This window comes from Muntiacus reevesi, chromosome 3 (genome assembly GCF_963930625.1).
Source record: "Muntiacus reevesi chromosome 3, mMunRee1.1, whole genome shotgun sequence".
NCBI classification, from domain to species: Eukaryota; Metazoa; Chordata; class Mammalia; order Artiodactyla; family Cervidae; genus Muntiacus; species Muntiacus reevesi.
The window spans coordinates 141,994,617-142,013,036 of NC_089251.1; the positions used below are offsets into that span (position 1 = coordinate 141,994,617).

The 18,420-nt window shown below is 44.9% G+C and overlaps 1 protein-coding gene across 2 annotated transcripts in view; it reads right to left on the bottom strand.

Moving 5' to 3' along the window:
* Positions 1 to 13,479: 13,479 nt before the first annotated feature.
* The window catches only part of PARD3B (par-3 family cell polarity regulator beta), a 1,130,274-nt gene continuing 1,125,333 nt past the window's right edge, over positions 13,480 to 18,420 (bottom strand). For both annotated transcript variants that reach the window (XM_065930754.1, XM_065930753.1), the window contains one exon: positions 13,480 to 18,275. In XM_065930754.1, the coding sequence (XP_065786826.1) occupies positions 17,918 to 18,275 (358 nt within the window). In that variant the 3' untranslated portion in view covers positions 13,480 to 17,917. The remainder of the gene's footprint in view (positions 18,276 to 18,420) is intronic.

An 18,420-nucleotide genomic window follows, 5' to 3' on the forward strand; every position in this document is an offset into this window, starting at 1 on the left:
TAGTCTCCTTCTGATCAAACTTCGGGAAGGATGGCAGGGAGGTGTCTGACTGCAAAGGTCTGAAGATCAAGCAGGCAGGGGCAGAGCCTCCCCTCTGCTGCTGCTCTTGAACTACTTTGAACCCAAAGAGAGGTCTTGCAGTGGCTCTTCAATGTGCTCCGAGAGAAGTTCACAGGAAGTTTTTCAGCTGAATGAACTGATGTTTCAGACCTTAGTAACTGGGGATAAAATAAGAGAAAAAACCCTCTTCCTGTCATCCTTAAGTAATTTTTCCAACCTTGATGCCTGCACTAGAATTTCCTTGTAACCTCAGCATCCTGTTTCTAAAAGTTGGGGAGCATCTCTGGACAGTTCATGGAATACCCTGTGTGGTGTATGGTGCATGGAAGCAATTTGACACTGAAGGAGTGTTCCTGAGATTAAAATGCAAGAGAACTGCTTAGAGCAAAGCAGATACCACGGATAGAGTTTAGCAGGCAAGACATTTCTCACTAATAGGGCTAACAATTTAGAGGAGAATGTCATAAATTGTAATATGTTTACTTTTCATCCGATGAATTTTAATGGCAGCTTTCACCATTACCTCCAGGAATCCATAAGAAACGGAAAAACCAGTCGAGAAACGTATTTGATAGTCACTGAAACAAAGTCTGTGGCATTATCTCAGCTCCATTTCTAAACCACATTATTTTCTCACAAAACATTTTAAATATAGCACAAGAAAGAGTCCTCATATTGCTTGTACTCACTATAACTTGAATACAGTAGCTCTTTGAGAAGTCTCATTTTCTTGCCTATCTTATTTTGTTATTCAAATGATGAAGCATATTTTGCGTGAAGTTACACCTTCTCAGAGGCAGTTTGTTCTGGAAAATTGGTGCAGCATTTCCATTTCTCACATCTTTACATAACTGGTTTCTTGTCAGCAGATGTAACCGCGTTTGACACGGTAGCCCTGGAATCTGGACCCCTGCAGGCCGGGGCACCAGTGCGTCTCTGCAGCTCTGCCTCGGATGGCACGCCTTCCTCAGGAAGAGGGCTGAAGTGGCAGACGCGTCTCAAGGTCTCAGATATTTCTGTCACCAGATTTTTATTCAAAATATGGACCCTTGTCGTGGGAATGTCAACTCTGTCCTCAACTTACGCTCCAGGTGCAAACCTCCCTGGCTTCCTATCGAGGCGTGCTCCTCATTGGCTGAGACAGTGACGTGGCCACACCAGGCCCACGGTGACCAGCTCATCTGACCGCAGAGGCTCAGCTGAGGGAAGAAAACCCCAAAGCGTCCCTTTTTGTTCTCTTTTGAAATGGAGCTTTTGACATTACAAGGTGGCATTTTCTGAATACACTCACTATCTAACGCCACAATCACTGGATGGCTAGAGTGGCTCCTGCGAAATGTCTTGTGCAGACATTGGCCCTGGTGATCCCCGGCCCACCCAGCTCTGGTCTCGCTCCCTTGTGACCCCACAAGGCCCCTCTCACTAGCAGAGCTGTTGCACCACACAACTGTAGGAGGCGCTGTTCGCACCGTTTTCTGTATGAACGCCACCCTAGGGAGTGGTGCCCCTTAGGTTGTGTATCGGGGAGCCTTGCCTGGTGCATTCACACACGGTCAGTCCCACCGCCAGGTCAGAGGATTTCATACAAGGATCATCATGATTAATTCCATGCTCTGGGGGGTTTCTCACTCACCTGGCGTGCAGTTCTTCAGCTTGTTCTCCAAATTCCCTCAGCTGACACTCTGCATGTTGCCTGAAATGTTTTGCGTTAGTTTTCTATTGTAGCTACCACAAATTATCACAAACAGAATGGCTTAATGCAAGTTTATTATCTTACAGTCCTGAAGGTCTTCCCAGGCCAAAGTCTAGGTGCTGGCAGGGCTGTGTCCCTTTCCATCAACTCTATGGGAGAATCCATTTATTGGCTCACTCAGGTGTTGGCAGACTTCAGCTCCCTGTGTTGCAGGACTGAGATCTCAGTTTCCTCACTGGCTGTCTGTCCTAGCGGCCTCTTTCTGTGTAAACTCACACCTCAGAGCAGCAACATCTCTCTCTTGCTCCAGACAGGAAAGGTTCCCTGATTCTAGGATTCATGTGACAGATTGCATGGGACCCGTATTAATTTCAGGTCTTCCCTTGTGGCTCAGCTGGTAAAGAGTCCGCCTGCAGTGCAGGAGACCTGGGTTTGATCCCTGGGTTGGGAAGATTCCCTGGAGAAGGAAAAGTTACCTATTCCAGTATTCTGACCTGGAGAATTCCATGGACTATATAGTCCTTGGGTTTGCAAAGAGTTGGACATGACTGAGTGACTTTTACTTTCGTATTAATCTCAAAGTAATTTTTCCAACTCAAGGTCCTTAGTCACATCTGCAAATTCCCTTTTGCCAAATGATATGAAGTAGTCACAGTTTCCTGGGACATGCATGAGGGCAGCTTTGGAAGGCCATTCTTCTGCCTACAACATTATTGACTTAATTATTTTGCCTCTTTGAATGGTTAAACATTAAAACCAATTATTTATTGAGAAGATTTGAAAATTGTGTTTTAGACAATATTAACTGTTATTTCTCCAACTGCAGACAGACATATTTTCTCATTTAAGTCTTTAGTGAGCCTATGAGCTATTATCAGTGTCAGCCAAGAATGCAATCAGCTGCAAGTAATATAATCCCCAACAAATGCTGGTTTATTACTTGAAAAGGGTATATCTGGGAGCTCAGTGATATCATCAGGACTCCTAGATTCTTTCTGCCTTTGTTGAGAGTGAGAACACAACAATAGTTTATAGCACGGACCCTGTAGCACACTGGGTGGGTTTTTACAAATTTCATTCTCTGCAAATAGGGGTAATAATATACTCCACCGATGGCGCTGATGGAGTAAATGAATTAATACATTAAATGTGCCCAGAACTATGCCTGGTGTGTGTTAAATGCTCAATAATTGTTGGCTATTTTAAATTCTATTTCTGCTTCATCATGCTTAGCATGTTGGATTTTGACAAAGCATCTTCAGTTTATCACCTCATGGTTACAAGATGATTGTTGGGCTTCTAGCCCTCATATCCAGGTCCCATGCAGGAAGAGAAGGGACAAATAAGGGAGAAGCAGTCAGGTTTGCTGTTTGTATATGGAAATTAGTCACTCAGATACTTATGCTTATTTTTCACGGGCTAGAACCATGACTTATGACCTCATCTATGTTGAAGGAGAGTGTAGGAAAGTTAAGTCTTTTTTTTTAATACAGTGTGGAATCTGGATGGGCAGACACACATTGTACCCATCTCTGGCTGACTCATCCCCAGGCCCTGGAAAATGGTGACCTTTTCAGGAATGGCGGGTGGGAGAACCACAGGAAGGCACTGGCAGGGCCTTTGCAGTCTGTCATTGGTACTTCAGTGTGCACCAGTCTTAGCTACACACATGGAAAAGATTTTGATGCGGGGCTGGTGGGAGGTGTAGAGATGGGGGAGAGAGACCCTCCATACATAGGGTAGTCTTGGGTTGAATTGTGAATCTCCAAAAAGTATGTTCGAGTTCTGAACTCTGGTACTATGAACAGGATCTTATTTTGGAATAGAGCCTTTGCAGATATAGTGAAATTAAAATGGGGTCATATTGGATTACCCTAATCCAATGCTTGGCATCCTTATAAGAGTGAAATTTGGGCACAGAGATACTCAGGTAGGATGCCATGTAATGATGGAGGCAGGGGTTGAGGCCTGCTTTAACGCTGATGTACTCCTAAGGTTTGGGGAAAAGGAAAGTCTTTTCTTTTCCTGGGTTCAGACTGCTGTGTCTCTGAAAGGACCCATGGGGAGGTGTTGGAACCCCGACCAGGAGCAAGTGGGGGAGAAGTCTGGGCAAGGGCCCTGCTAGGGGAGATCAACCTGGTCAGCACAGCCTCTGTCTCAGAACATTCTCACCTCATTTCATTCCTCTGTAACTCATCCTGGTGTCCTAGGATTCAGCCAGACAGCTTGCATCCACACAAGTTGCCCTACCTTCTGGAAGTCTCAGAGGCCCCTGTGGCGCCACTCCACTGGCTTAACTTGGCCCAGGGTTTCTGAACATCCCCACCTCTTTTTTGGAACCATGATGTGATTGTTATTGTATATATCTGTAGCATTATTTACTTAATATTTAAGTCATTTTGCTTTTAATGAAAACTTATTGTACTCCCATAAGTGGAAAAAAAGCCAGGATCATTTTTTACTAAATAGAAGAAAAGTTATAATAAACACAATAAAGTTATAAAACTCATGCTAGAACCTTAGTGGGCTCTCTGTTAGCAAAAGAGCTTAACAAATTGTGAATGCATGTTGAAATCATGCAAGCACCTGTCACAATCTTCTTATAGGAAGCAGAGAACTGGAAAGGAAATACTTTCTCTTTTTTTAATTGAAAAAAAATTAAATTTTTTAAAAATGGAAGGATAATTGCTTTACAGAATTTTGTTTTCTGCCAGATATCCACATGAATCGGCCATAGGTACGCATGTCCCCTCCCTCCTGACCCGCCCTCCTGTCTCCCTCCCAGCCCACCCCTCTAGGTTGATACAGAGCCCCTGTTTGAGTTCCCGAGTCATGCAGCAAACTCCCATTGGCTGTCTGTTTTACATCTATTTTACATCTATTTTACATATACATCTCAGTCTCCTTCCTCCCCCCACCCCATGTCCGTAAGTCTGTTCTCTATGTCTGTTTCTCCATTGCTGCCTTGCAAATAAATTTATGGGTATCATTTTTCTTATAGTGGCAGTGAGTCCTAATCAGAGTCAGATTCTTGTGACTGTTCAGTGGCTAAGTCATGTCCAACTCTTTGCGACCCCGTGGACTGCAGCATGCCAGGCTTCCCTGTCCATCGATATCTCTTGGAATTTGCTCAGATTGATGTCCATTGAGTTGATGATGCCACCCAACCATCTCATCCTGTGCTGTCCCCTTCTACTTTTGCCTTCAATCTTTCCCAACATCAGGGTCTTTTCCAGTGAGTTGGTTCTTCGCATCAGGTGGCCGAAGTATTGGAGCTTCAGCCTCAGCACAAGTCCTTCCAGTGAATATTTAGGGTTGATTTACTGAAGGTTTGACTGGTTTGATCTCCTTGCAATCCAAGGGACTCTCAAGAGTCTTCTCCAGCACCGCAATTCGAAAGCATCAATTCTTCAGTGCTTAGCTTCCTTTATGGTCCAACTTTCATACCCATACATGTCTACTGGAAAAACCATAGCTTTGACTGTACAGACCTCTTTCAGCAAAGTGATGTCTCTGCTTTTTGGTATGCTATCTAGGTTTGTCATAATTTCCTTCCAAGGAGCAAGAGTCGTTTAATCTCATGGTTGCAGTCACTATCCACAGTGATCAAATAATTTTTGATTATTTGCAAGAGTCAGGGCTAATAATGGTAAGTAGCACTGAGCTTCTATTGGCTAATACATTGTCACATACTCTCTACATCATCTTATGAGGTCAGTATGATCATCACCACTTTAGAGACAGGTAGCTGAAGACAAGAGATGGTCAATAACTAGCTGGGTCCCCCAGCCTGTCAATAGAAGAGCCACTGGCAGGCCGTCCACCACTGTGCCTGACTCTCAGATGGTCCATCCCCCCTTTGAGAAGTTGGGGAGGCTGGAGAGGACATTTGCAGGTAGTCCATCTCAACCTTGGTCCAGGATGACTGTGTTCATCAGCCCCACTCCAGTGAGTTGGCTGGGGCAGGGTGATGGTGTAGGATCCAAGTGGCAGAGAGCTGTAATGCCTTAGTGAAGACCCCGGAGGGAGTTGGGAACACCTCTAAGGAAGGGTGGGGATATCCTGATGCCAGGCCCTTGGGAAGGAGACCTCAGGCTTCTCAGTAAAGCATGGCTTGCACTTGTAGCCATGAACACTCAGGTTTCCCCACCCCAGCCTTTCATGGCACCGGCCTGGTTTGTATCTTGGGGAAGGTGACTGATGTTATGGTAGAAGCAAAGTTCTGTGTTCTGAGACAAAACCAGGTTTCGTACAACTGACACCTATAAGACAGTTGATTTACCTGCAGGAATTCATATGCCAGTCGCTCCACTGTGTTCTCTGCTGGGGGCCTGCAGCCTGTCGCTTGATTTTGCAGAGCACAGCCCAGAGAACAGGAGCCTCTGAAAGTGGGTCCCAAAGCAGTGTGGCAGCACCTCTCTGAGGCTTCCCCTTTAAAGCCTGGATAGGAAAAAAATCACCATGAAGAGGCACAGCCCCAGGCCAAACACTGTCACACTGAGAAGGTCAAGAGAGGGTCAGGAAAGAAACGGATATTGAAAGGCCACCTGGAGAGCAGGGCTCTGACTGGGTCTCCATCGCCCCCTCCCTGCCGCCCATCTCACACCTGGGGGGTCAGGAGGCAGATGCTGGGAGGGTACAACGCAAAGGCCCCTTTCCCCATCATCCCAAATGCTGTTTATCAAAGGGATTTGGACTCCTAGGTGGTGGAGGCATTCAAAGCTTGAAACTGGGAAGGTATAACGTGACTAAAAAGCTGCTTTAATAAAGCACAGGGCTGGGTTTGAGCTGCTCTCTCCATAAATCAAAGGGTGACACCATCGTCTCTCTGAAGATCAGCGAGACAGCGCATTGTGGGGCTGGGACGGCTCTTAAATCTAATCAACGGCTCTTTGAGCAAAAATATAGCCGTGACTGGAGGACAGAGGTGGCTGCACGCTGGAAAATATCCTGAGGAGCACGTACATTTCCCAGGTGATAAGAATGCTGAATGCTTCTGAGCTGAGACACCTTGGAAAACAATTAGCCAGAGAAGCAAGATAACCTGTTGAAATTATGGCCCTGCACTTTACTGCTCTCAATAAATTTTCTGGCAGCCTCTCTCCAACTCAGGGTCCTGGGCTGCTTATACCCTTAATAGTTGGGGGAATTAAGTCATCAAAGTTTCATCTACTTGTCTGACTTCAGCCCAAAGTACAACTTATTTGCCTGGATACCTTTCAAAACTGCTGTCTACATAGATTATAATTTAATATATAGTGGAACTAACACAAGGCTGCCTGTTTCTTGAGTCTGAAATGTCAAAATCTGCATTTACACGTTCTGAATTTTCTTCCACGTTGCACACGCTTTAAATAGTAATCACAATGTAAGCTATGAAGAATTAGAAGAAATTGCACAGAGATTTACCTTTAATCCCTACTATTCATGAGTGTAACAAGGAATCCTGTGGACTCAGAGCTGAATTTTAGATCAGAGCTGCCACTTTACTAGTGATAGCTGGTTCTGATGCTTTTAGAGCCTCAGTTTTCTTACCTCTAAAATGGGGATAATGCCCATCATAATAGATATGGAGAGAAAAATAAAAGGGAAGCAACTAGCATGGCTCTTATGTTCATAACTCAACAGATATCAGCCCTCCCCTTTCTAGTAAGGGCTGATGATTTGATGAATTTTCCAGTTCAACTTATATAGTGCTTTCAACTGGGCCAGTTGTTTTTTTATTTTTTTTAAGAGTTTTTTGAAATAAACCATTTTTACAGTCTTTATTTAATTTGTACTGTATTGCTTCTGTTTTATGTTTTGGTTTTGTAGTTGAAAGCTTCCCTGCTGACTCAGATGGTAAAGAATCTTCCTGTAATGCAGGAGACCTGGGTTTGATCCCTGGGTTGGGAAGATCTCCTGGAGAAGGAAATGGTAATCCACTCCAGTATTCTTGACTGGAGAATTCCATGGACAGAGGAACTGGGCCAGCTATGGTGCCTGGGATCGCAGAGTCATACATGTTTGAATGACTAACACTTTCAATTTCACTTTCTTTGTACCTGAAAGGCATGTGGGATCTTACCTCCTTGACCAGGGATCAAACCCTGCATTGGAAGGTGAGTCTTAAATACTGGATCTCCAGGGACATCCCTGGGCCAGTTACATTTACCCATTTGTGTGAGCGATTCTCTCAGGTGCCCAAATCCCTAGAGTCCCTAAGTAATTATTCTAGTTGAGTCTGAAATTTCAAGGGCAAGTTTCTTAATTCATTTAAGACTCTCTTTTCTCATAAAGTTTGAGGGTTAAGTGGGATAAGATATGAAAAACATTCAGGCTAGTATCTAGCGATTGTTAAGGACTGACTCATATTGGCTATTATAATGATTAACCTACAACCCTTCCTCATACCCATCACACAACCTGTCCTTACCCTCTCCCTCAAATCATATGTATTGGGAAGTTTCTTATCTCTGTACAGACACTTGTGTTCTGTTCTTCACCTAGAAAGTCAACATCCTGCTTTGCTTGGCCTGTTTATATTCTTGTCATTGAAGGTTGTATTTCAGACATCACATCATCCGTAAGACCTACTGATCCTGTCTACACCCAAAGTCAGAAGTCCAGCTTCTTTGGCAGAGCACACTTCTCTCAAGAACTCACTACTTTCAGCTTTGAGTTTTGGTTCTTTGTATACTTGTTTTTCTTTTCTCCTCAGGTCCTTAACAAAATCCAAGGCTCCTCCATGTCTGTGGGCCTCTGCTGCATTTTCGTGAAGTATCTGTTGGGCCGCAATGAATCTCTCTTTATTTTTGAATGTTACTGGAGTGACTAAGCAGAAGAGCTATAAGGTCAAGGGTTGTTACCAGGTAGACCATATTTAGGGTATTGCACATTCATTATTGGGCTTCCCAGGTGGTGCTAGTGGTAAAGTCCCAGCCTGCCAATGCAGGAGATGTTAAGAGAAGTGACTTTGATCCCTGGGTTGGGAAGATTCCCCGGAGGAGGAAATGGCAAGCCACTCCAGTATTCTTGCCTGGAGAATCCCGTGGATGGATGAACCTGGTGCACTGTGGTTCATGGGGTGGCAAAGAGTTGGATACAACTGAGCATGCATGCACGCACATTCATTATTAGGCAGCAAACTTAGGTATTTGGCGTTGTTTGAGGAGGGTAACCACTAGCGAAATAAAAGTTCAGGTCAAAAGGATGATAGTTGGATGTTAAGTGTGTCCATAGTTGTGAAGCATCTCCCCTCCTCTTCCAAAGGACATGGGTTTCTTGACCAAGGACCATGACCAAGGACCTTTGAGAGTCCAGTGATTTGGAAGGTGCAGGGATGAAGTGCATTAGCCAAAACGTGCTAAGGAAGAAGCTTCTGATGTAAGCTGGTGACGTACCCACTCACATGGCCCAGAGCTCACTCAGGGCTAGTATAGTGTGCCAGGAACATAATAGGGTCTTAGAAAACACTTCATGAATAAAGGAAGTTGCACTTTTTCTCCCTCTGAACTGGAGTACCTGGGTGACTCTTCCATGCTTGGTTTCTTTAGCTGTAAAATAAGAATGAGTCTGATGTTCTCTGACTATATGAGAAGCAAAAATCACCATTATCAGAAAACATTCAGCCAGTGAAGTAAACAATAATTAGTATAAACATGGCCACCAAAAAAGAAATCTCAATTGTCAAGACATTTACAGAAGTGATCTCTAGTTTCTTTGGATATGCCTAAGGTGGTGTTCATTAAACCTCTTAATTTAGTACCATTGTATGAAAGACCCCTTACAGAAAGTCAGGGAACCATCCAAACTCACCACCTACAGTTGTTGAAAGGAGCAAATAATTCAAGTGATTGTAAAGCACTTGCCTAAAATCCAAGGAATTATACAATAATAGTAGTCATCTATCACTAAAAAAAATATTTCCATCTTGGTAGGTTGCAAGTAATACATTTTCTCTCTACTTAAGTTTCTCTTTACTCTCTAGATAATGCATTGCCCATCGCATTGAAAATTTCATAGCCTGCCTCATGCTTTAAGTTGTAACCTGGCCTGCTCATGTGAGCTAACACTTTTCACCTTGAGAATGATACCAGGTGATCTTTAACAACAGGACTTAGAGATATATGATTTGGGCTGTGAACTGGAACGTCAGTACTGCAGCAATTCAGGGAAAGAATCCTCACACCTCATTTCTTCATTCAAATGAATTCAACAAATATTTCTTAAGTGCATGGTCAGAGCCAGGCAATGTGTTACAAATACGATACTCCTCAGAAGGCCACACAGACATGGAAACCAATCACTGTAATAGAGGTAATAAAAGTTTTATTGATGATCTGCAGAAAGGGTCTCAGTAATACTGGATGGAATTGCCAGCTCTGTCTTGGGAGGAGGCTGTGGCAGGTAACTTGGTTGGTTTAGTCGCTGATAACTGAGTCCCTCCGAGCTAAGCAGAAAGGAACTTAATGTGGGGAGTTAGATTCCCAGGTGGCTCAGCGGTAAAGATTCTGCGTGCAATGCAGGGGATGACAGTCGATCCCTGGGTCAGAAAGATCGATCTTCCTGGAGAGGGAAATGGCAACCCACTCCAGTTTTCTTGTCTGGAGAATCCCATGGACCAGGGAGCCTGTTGGGCCATAGTCCATGGGGTCACGAAGAGCCTGGCATGAATGAAGAGATTAAGCACAGCACAGGTGTTGTCGGTGTTGGAAGGGCTGGAGAGTGCTCTAGGCAGGTCTTCCAGGAGTAAATCTCAGAATGTTACAGAACCGGCCCACTGAAGGAGTTGCTGCCCAGAAATTCAGGGCCCTGAAAAGCCATTACCCCATCTGTGGGTAAAAGAGTTACGCTGCCTCGGCTGTGGTCCTTGCTAAAACAGTGGGTGTCCCTCATGTGGCCTCTCGACCCCCAGGAAGCGAGAGACCAGACACCCCTCCGGTGACACCAGATGCCTCTCTACTCTGCTTGCCCACAGAAGCACGCCCAGGCCTCAGTAGTCTGTCTTCCAGAGTGTTCGGTCTGACCGGTGGAGGCCGGGCTGCATGGCCCACGCCGGTAGGAAATCTGGAGAAGGTGGTCGCTAGGTTTCCTGCCTCTGACCTGCAGTAAGTCTTGCTCCAAGAGGGCGCGGTGGGGATGAAGGAGCCAGCCTCCAGTGTCTGCCTTCAGGTCTTCATGGAGAAAGAGTCAGTGGGTCTGGGATCTGAAGGAAGGGTGAGGAGCCACAGGTCAGAGGGCATTTTGAGCAGGGGAGGCTCTGCCTGTTGCATTTACTACGTACTGCTGTGGTGCAAAGCTGTTAAATGCACCCCTGGTTCAAATAAATGAAAGTAATTTGAAACAACACTAGCACAAGATGTAAAATTAGGTGTAAGGAAACTTGAGGAGAGAAAGGCATAGTGGACTGATTTTGGAGGGCTTTGGATGTCAGACTTTAAGCCATAAGTATTAACCACAGAAAGACTTTGAGGAGTGTGTGTTTGTGTATGTGTGTGTGTGTGTGTGAGAGAGAGAGATGGAGGCAAGGAGTCATGTGTATATGTGTGTGTGAGAGAGAGAAAGAGAGAGAGAGAATGGAGGCAAGGATTCATTTTCCTTGACTGCTGGGCAACTATGTGTGTTATATATAGCAGTATTCTAGTAAACATCTAACTATGTTTTATGTACTGGTGTGCTGGTAATGTTTAACAACTGACTGTCCAGAAGGGAAAAAGTCCTGATTTGTAGGGTATGCTAATTCCTGTGTTGTGAATGCTTCGAACATGACCTATTTCAAGCTACCAATGTGACATCACTGAACATGGAGTTGGGAAGAAATGCAGACAGTTAGCTCCTGGGAGCTGGTTCAAGCTGGCCCCATAACTCCTATGTTTGTCCTGTAAGTTGATTCTTAAAACAATCCCACAAGATGTATAGTAGTTTCATTTCACAAATGGTAAAACTGAGGCCTAGAGAGAGAAGCATTTTATGCAAGATTATGTCACTAATTAGTGGTTGAACCTAATTTTAGCAGCAGAAGGGGACGACAGAGGATGAGATGGTTGGATGGCATCACTGACTCGATGGACATGACTTTGAGCAAGCTCTGGGATTTGGTGATGGACGGGGAAGCCTCATGTACTGCAGTCCATACATCGCAAAGAGTCAGACATGACTGAGTGACTGAACTGACTGACTGTGTGCAAAGCCAGTGTTATTTCAACAAGACAGTGCTGCCTCCAGACTAATTTGGTCAGCTCTCTGTTTCAAAAAGTTCCTCTGGGAGTGCAGGGCAGAGGTTGATATCACAGTGTGAGAGAGTATTAGACAATGCTTAAGTGAATCAGTGTCTATGTGTTCCAATAAAATTTTATTTACAAAGGTGGTGGGGTCTGTATAGTACAGAGGTGGGTCAGAAGGAAGCTAAATAAGAGGCAGAGATCACAGAGGAGTGGCTGAGAAGTGATGGCACTGAATGAAGCCCATGGAAGGATGTTAGGAAGAATGGATGTATTTGACAGAAGTGCAGGGTGGAATTGCCGGCCTTCCATCTCATCAGATGGGGATGGTTATGGGCAAGGAGCAGAGTTATATATGGTGAGTCAAGGATTATTTCTGGATTTTTTGGTTTTTAACTGTGCAATTGGTCAGCACAGAGTCACAAGAAGCAGGTTTCTTTGGAGAAAGCTTGTTTTCAGTTTGGACAAGTTGAGTGCAAAGGGCCTTTGGAAAGTCCAAGGAGGGATGTCCAGTAGGAAAGTGGAAATGCATGTACTCAGGAGACAGATCAGAGCTGGAGATTGTGAGCAAATCCATCTAGGATGGTAGCTGAAAGGCTGTGGATGAACTTGAAGAGAGAGTGAGAAGAGAGCTGGGAATAAGCCAGTAAAGTTGCTTGGGAAACATACGGATGGTCTCAAGGAAAACCAGCTCCGAATCCTGTTTCTTTAGACAGGGTGAGCGTGATCCTGGCATAAGAGAGGGGGTCAGCTGTGTCGGGTGCATCTGTGAATTCTGTGATGTGCTGCCCAAATCCCACTTCAGGAGTGAGAGGACATTCTCCAGCTACTGTGAATATGGCCCAAAGATGACCCCCAGCTGTCAACTCTTTTGGGGATTGCCTCACCTGAAGAAAACTGCCTGGTTCTGGGTCTCCCCTCCTTTCAGGGGTAGCCCATACCCCTGACAGAGATGGTGGGATAAATGCCCCTCTCCCGTGTCCACACTTGGGACAACTCTATGGGGCCACTGAAGCCCCAGATTTCCTCGTGGAGTTGGCTGAGCCCCAACTGGAAGGGCACACAGCTCAGCTTCTCCCTCTCTGCTCCTTCCTATCTTCTTCCTCTGCCTTCTGAATCCAAGTGCTCTCCCAAACAAACACCCTGCTTGCTCATTCCCACCTCAGCATCTGCTCTGGGGAGCCCAGAATGTGGTTAGCCAGGTGGTTCAGTGGTGAAGAATTCACCTGCAATGCAGGAGACGTGGGTTCTACCCCTGGGTTGGGAAGATCCCCTGGAGAAGGAAATGGCAACCCTCTCCAGTTTTCTTGTCCGGAAAATCCCATGGATAGAGCAGCCATGGGGTTGCAAAGAGTGGGACACTACTCATCAACTAAACAACAGCACATGATGCCGCTAGTTCCCGGTGTCCTCGGCCCTATGATGTTGCCGTTCTATGGTGGGCAGGACCAGACCTACCCATTCATTCATCAAATCTTAATACAAGTCAGTGCTGGGTGAAAACCAGGACTCTCTTACTGACTGAATAAAGCTTTATTTTAATGCAAAATAAACAAGAAAAATTTATATATTCATATATAACAATATCCAAAATGTTTCTGTGGTACAAATGGGATCATCCAAAAAAGACTGTAAAGAATTCATTCTCCACCCTCAATCATATGCCAAAATATGATTTCACATAATTTATCTTCAGAACTTATGAACAGACTTGGTATCATATAAGCAAAGGAAAACACTAGAAAAAGTGACTGTAAAAACAGCAGGTTTTGTTTTTATGTTCCCAGTAGTAAACAGCACTGCAGTCAGCATAGATGGAACGTAACACTGTCTGAAAGAGCTGAGTCAGGAGACAGTCTGGGTGGTGAGTTCACTCTCCACTCTGCGCTGTAGTGAAGCCCACCTTTAAAAGTCAGGCTGTGTGAGATTCTATTACTATTTAAGGACATGAGGGAGAAAGAGTTCCCCTTAGAAGCTGAGCTGCATATGAGATTCTAGGCTTATTTTAGATATCTCACTTTCATTCTCCTTTTCATAAGAAAGGTGACTTTGTAGGGATATCTTAGGGAGACTCCTCTTTCTGGTCTCATTGTGGCATCATTTCCACTTAAGTCGGTGTGAACTGGGAGTACAGAGAAATACCATCGTGGGCTGTTTCTGACTCCCAACACCCTCCTGCCTAATTGCACTAAATCTGGACTGAGTTGAATTTTGCTCATGGACTCAGAAAGCAGCAGGGTGTCTACCCAATTTAGCACCAATTTGGAGGCTGTTCATTGTAAATTTCAGAGTTTAATGCTGATGGGAATTTTATAGACACACATTGCTGTCCACACTGAATTCTCCAGCTCTCTCTATCCCCCTGAAATACTAAGATGTTCCTCCAAAGAAAAGGAAGGGACATAACAACCCTATGCATAGCAACTCTAAAACTGACCAGGTGGATTTCCTTCAGAAAATAGATTTCATTCAAGAAGTTCATAAATCTTCGGAAGGAATAACGAACCATGTTTTAATTTTGTTATTGGTGGCAAAAATCAAGCTATAGTGAAGTTTCGAATGAATCTCCTCTATCAGTTCGTGTGCGTAGTTTCCTTCTCGGGGTGACGGTGCTCTTGATTATAAGATCTTTGCTCTGTACTATACTGTGAAGTCAACACATACAGATCTAAAAACCTAACAAGGAGCTTCACAGTAAATTTCCCCCCACTTTTTGTTGTTACTCAACCATGATTTGAGAAAATACTCCTGACTCTGAACTTTCCTTTCATCCAGTGATGTGATATTGTGGGGAAGCAATGTTATACGAAGCGTGATCCTGACACAGCCCAATGACATGAAGGGTTAGTGAGATGTTGTGTTTCTTCTCTCCCTTGTAGAGGACTGAGTTCGCCTGCATCTAAAAGTATTCTGTGGTCTGCTCCCTTACATCTCTCTACTCCTGCAAAAAGGGACAGAAAAAGAGCTCCTTAAAATATCTAGTGACTTGAGGTCAACACATCATTCCAAGCTCTGGATGACCCAGTGGTCAGATCAGGAGCCAGGCAGGTGTACATTGATGGGTTTTCAGCTCACCAAGCTCTCAGTGCCACCTTCTCTTGGGGGAGTATTTGCATTCTGAGCTACAAGGTGACACCTGACTGAGTTTTACCAAGGCCAAAAATAAATCAGGAACTATTTCCCCCTACTAGGAGCCCACTGATTATAGCCTGGTCTTCTCAATACCCTAAACAACCTGTTCTTCTGAATACTGGGAAAGAGTTCCACAACCTCTGGGTGGTGACAGTTGGGTTGGTTCCCAGGCATTTATAAAGCTTACATTCGAGCTGTTTTAACTGTTACTCGACTTGATGAAGACTGTCATACACAATGTTGGCTTCTTCTGGGTAAGGTCAAATAGGTCATGTGTTATACTTCAAGCAAGAAAAGAAAACTGCTATAATCTGTTCCTGTTACTTTTAATAGTACATTCACATCCTTGGCTGCCCCTCAGAATTAGCAATTGCTTTACTGCCTGTGTATACAACACAAAAGGGCTTCCCACCTGGCTCAGTGGTAAAGAATCCACCTGCCACTGCAGGAGATGCCAGTTCGATCCCTGGGGCAGGAAGATGCCCTGGAGGAGGAAATGGCAACTTCACTCCAGTATTCTTGCCTGGAAAAGTCCATGGACAGAGGAGCCTGGTGGGCTACAGTCCATGGGGTGGCAGAGTGGGACACGACTGGGCAACCGAGCACACACACACTCAAAACCATGCTTGGAGCAGCTCTCCTTGAGCCTTAGTGCAGGAGGTGTCATGCTCACAAGGTGGCCACATGGTGAAAAGCTGGGCATTCTTCCTACTGGGACTGCTCTGAGTGTCTCACCTTCCATCACTGCCCCTTGGGGGAACTTGGCCTTAATCCAGAAGGAAACCTCTGACTTGGCTATATTCAGTAGTCTACAGAGATTTGGTTAAACTATGGAACATTCTGAAGAGCTGGCTTTTATTGCTTCAAAATACATCCTACTTCTCTCATCACTGTCGTCCTGAAGGTTTATTTAGCTTGAGGGAAGGCAGCTTGCAGCTTGTTGGTAGGGAAACCCTATGGCTCACCTACACTCGACGTTGAGGTGAGAAGGGCCCAGTCCTCAACCCCAGAACAAATTGCAAACAATCTAAAGGGGCCTGGCTTAAGAGAGATGACAGAGGGCCAAAAACGACTCGACAATCTATTCTCAAGAGGGCCGTAAGTAAACTGTAGTTTAGAAAATGATACCTCTTAAAGTTCAGTAAATAACACTAGTTAAGTCTAAACCCAGCAGCTGCATCATTCTTGGTAACAGAACTATATTTTAAATAAAAAAAATTACTAAACTGGGCAGGATAGATACTCTATGTATTCAATAACATCAATACTATAATTTATTAAATCCTAGCAGTCAGAGGTATTCTAATCTCAGCCAGAATGTCTGAACTGAGCTCAAGACATTTTTGGGGGAAGGGACTGAAGAAGGAATGTAAAAAGGCTTAGAGGACTGCAAGGGTCACTGAGCAATTTGAGTTGCTTCTCCCATGCTTTGCTGTTTCTCAGTCTTGTGTTCTCATTTGGGTCAGGGTTTAGAGGTTCTAATCTATGTTGAAATAAGTAGAATATATGTGCAAAGCTCTAAAGAAATGTGAGGGATTTTGGAGGGTGGGGTTTTAGCTTTGCAAAGCCTTAAGATCTTTCCTCAACTGGAGACTTTGGCCTCAGTCTTGCTCTGACTGTGTTAATGAAATATAGCAGATGTAGAATGATTTAGTTTTTGCTCCTTTTCCCTTGCCTTCTGGTTTGTTGTTTTTCTTTTTATTCTCTTCTTCATCAAGCTTTCCAGAAAGTATTTTTTTCCCCATTCTCCATACTGGTAATCATACATCTTCATAAACACGCACACATACACACACACTACTATTGCTTGCTAGTTATCATTCCCAAAGAGCACCGTCAGCCCTTTCCCGACCCTGGGTGCATCTGGTGCTGTTTGGCACTGAGTCTAGAATTGGCATCTTCAGAGCAGTGCTTCCTGTGTGACCTCACCAGTGGGTCCTCTCTTTCCTGAGTACATCTCCGCTCTCAAGTGGGAGTCTTAAAGTAAAGGCCCCAGTTACAATAATGACAAGCAGGAGATTTGGGGATGAGTCTGAAGCCAGATATCTCTATGCTATCTTGCCTGGGATGTGGGAGAAAGGAAGGTGAGGACCATGGAAATTTTAGCCTTTTAATCTGATTGCCTTGATCCTAGGCATAGATTTGTTCTGGAAGCTCCGACTAGCTTTATGAATTCTCCCAAGATACTAATACTGCATTCACATCTTTTATATAAAAAGTGAGGAAACGTGAAATGCTTATACCAAGTGAGTGGTACTGAGAACCTGAGAAATGCTACAAATAAATGCAGCCTTCCTCTGGGTACAAAACATTTCAAGGAGCTCACTCTTCATGTTTGTTTTGTCAATGCGAAGACTACTCTCTCAGGATGCCCATATTTGTAGCTACTCTTCACAGACTTAACAACTTAAGGAGGTGGCTGCAGCTTAGCTTCTGAATGGATGATGTCCCAAACAGACTGGCTCCTCTCCCCTCCATGATGCCAGTGCTATGCACGTTTGTGTTCCAGGGAGGTGGCCATGCTGTAGATCTTCACTGCTATTTGCCTGTTCAACTGCCACTCTCAGTGAACTGAACAATTCTAAACATATTTCAGATATCAGACAATTTTGTTTTTATGGCCCTATCCTTCCTTTTCCTTCTGATTTCCCTCCCCAAACTCCTACTCCATTCTTTCTGATTAGTGGTCAAGTGTTGCAGCTTCAGTGAGAAAAATCTAATCTGTACCATAGAGAATTCTCGATATGAAGAAGGCCTTAAGGTGTAGGAAGGACAAAGGTGCTGTTGGATGTCGTCCGTCCTGGGCTGGGCTGAGCTTGGTGGTGGTCAGCTACACGGCTGCGGTCATGGGGTTCTTCTGCCTGGGATCCTGGCTTCGATAGGGATACTGATCTGGGCTGCTCCCTCGGGGCCCTGGTCTGCCCATTTCTGGGTAGGCTGGTACCCTGTGGTGCTGAGGAGGGGAAGGCGGGACATCTTGTCGGAAAGGTCCTTTGTGCTGGGGGGCTGGTGGCGGTGGGTAGTACTGGGGATACCGGAGATCTGTGACTCTCAGGTCTGGGGGGCGAGGATAGCTTCCTTTGGGTGGATGCACAGGATGAGCCCCTGGGTAATAGGGAAGCTCCCTTTCCTTGTAGAGCCCTCGAGATGCGGCTGTCAGGTAGTCCACAGGATCTGCTGGTCCTCCCCTGGAAAGAGAAGACGAGACACGTATCAGTGACCACTAAGCTGGTTGCCCAGCTGACGACCACATCCCTCAGCCTCCCTGCAGCCTGGCGTGGCCACAGACTGGGCCTGGCCAATGGGATGTGAATAGCCATGATGCATACCCTG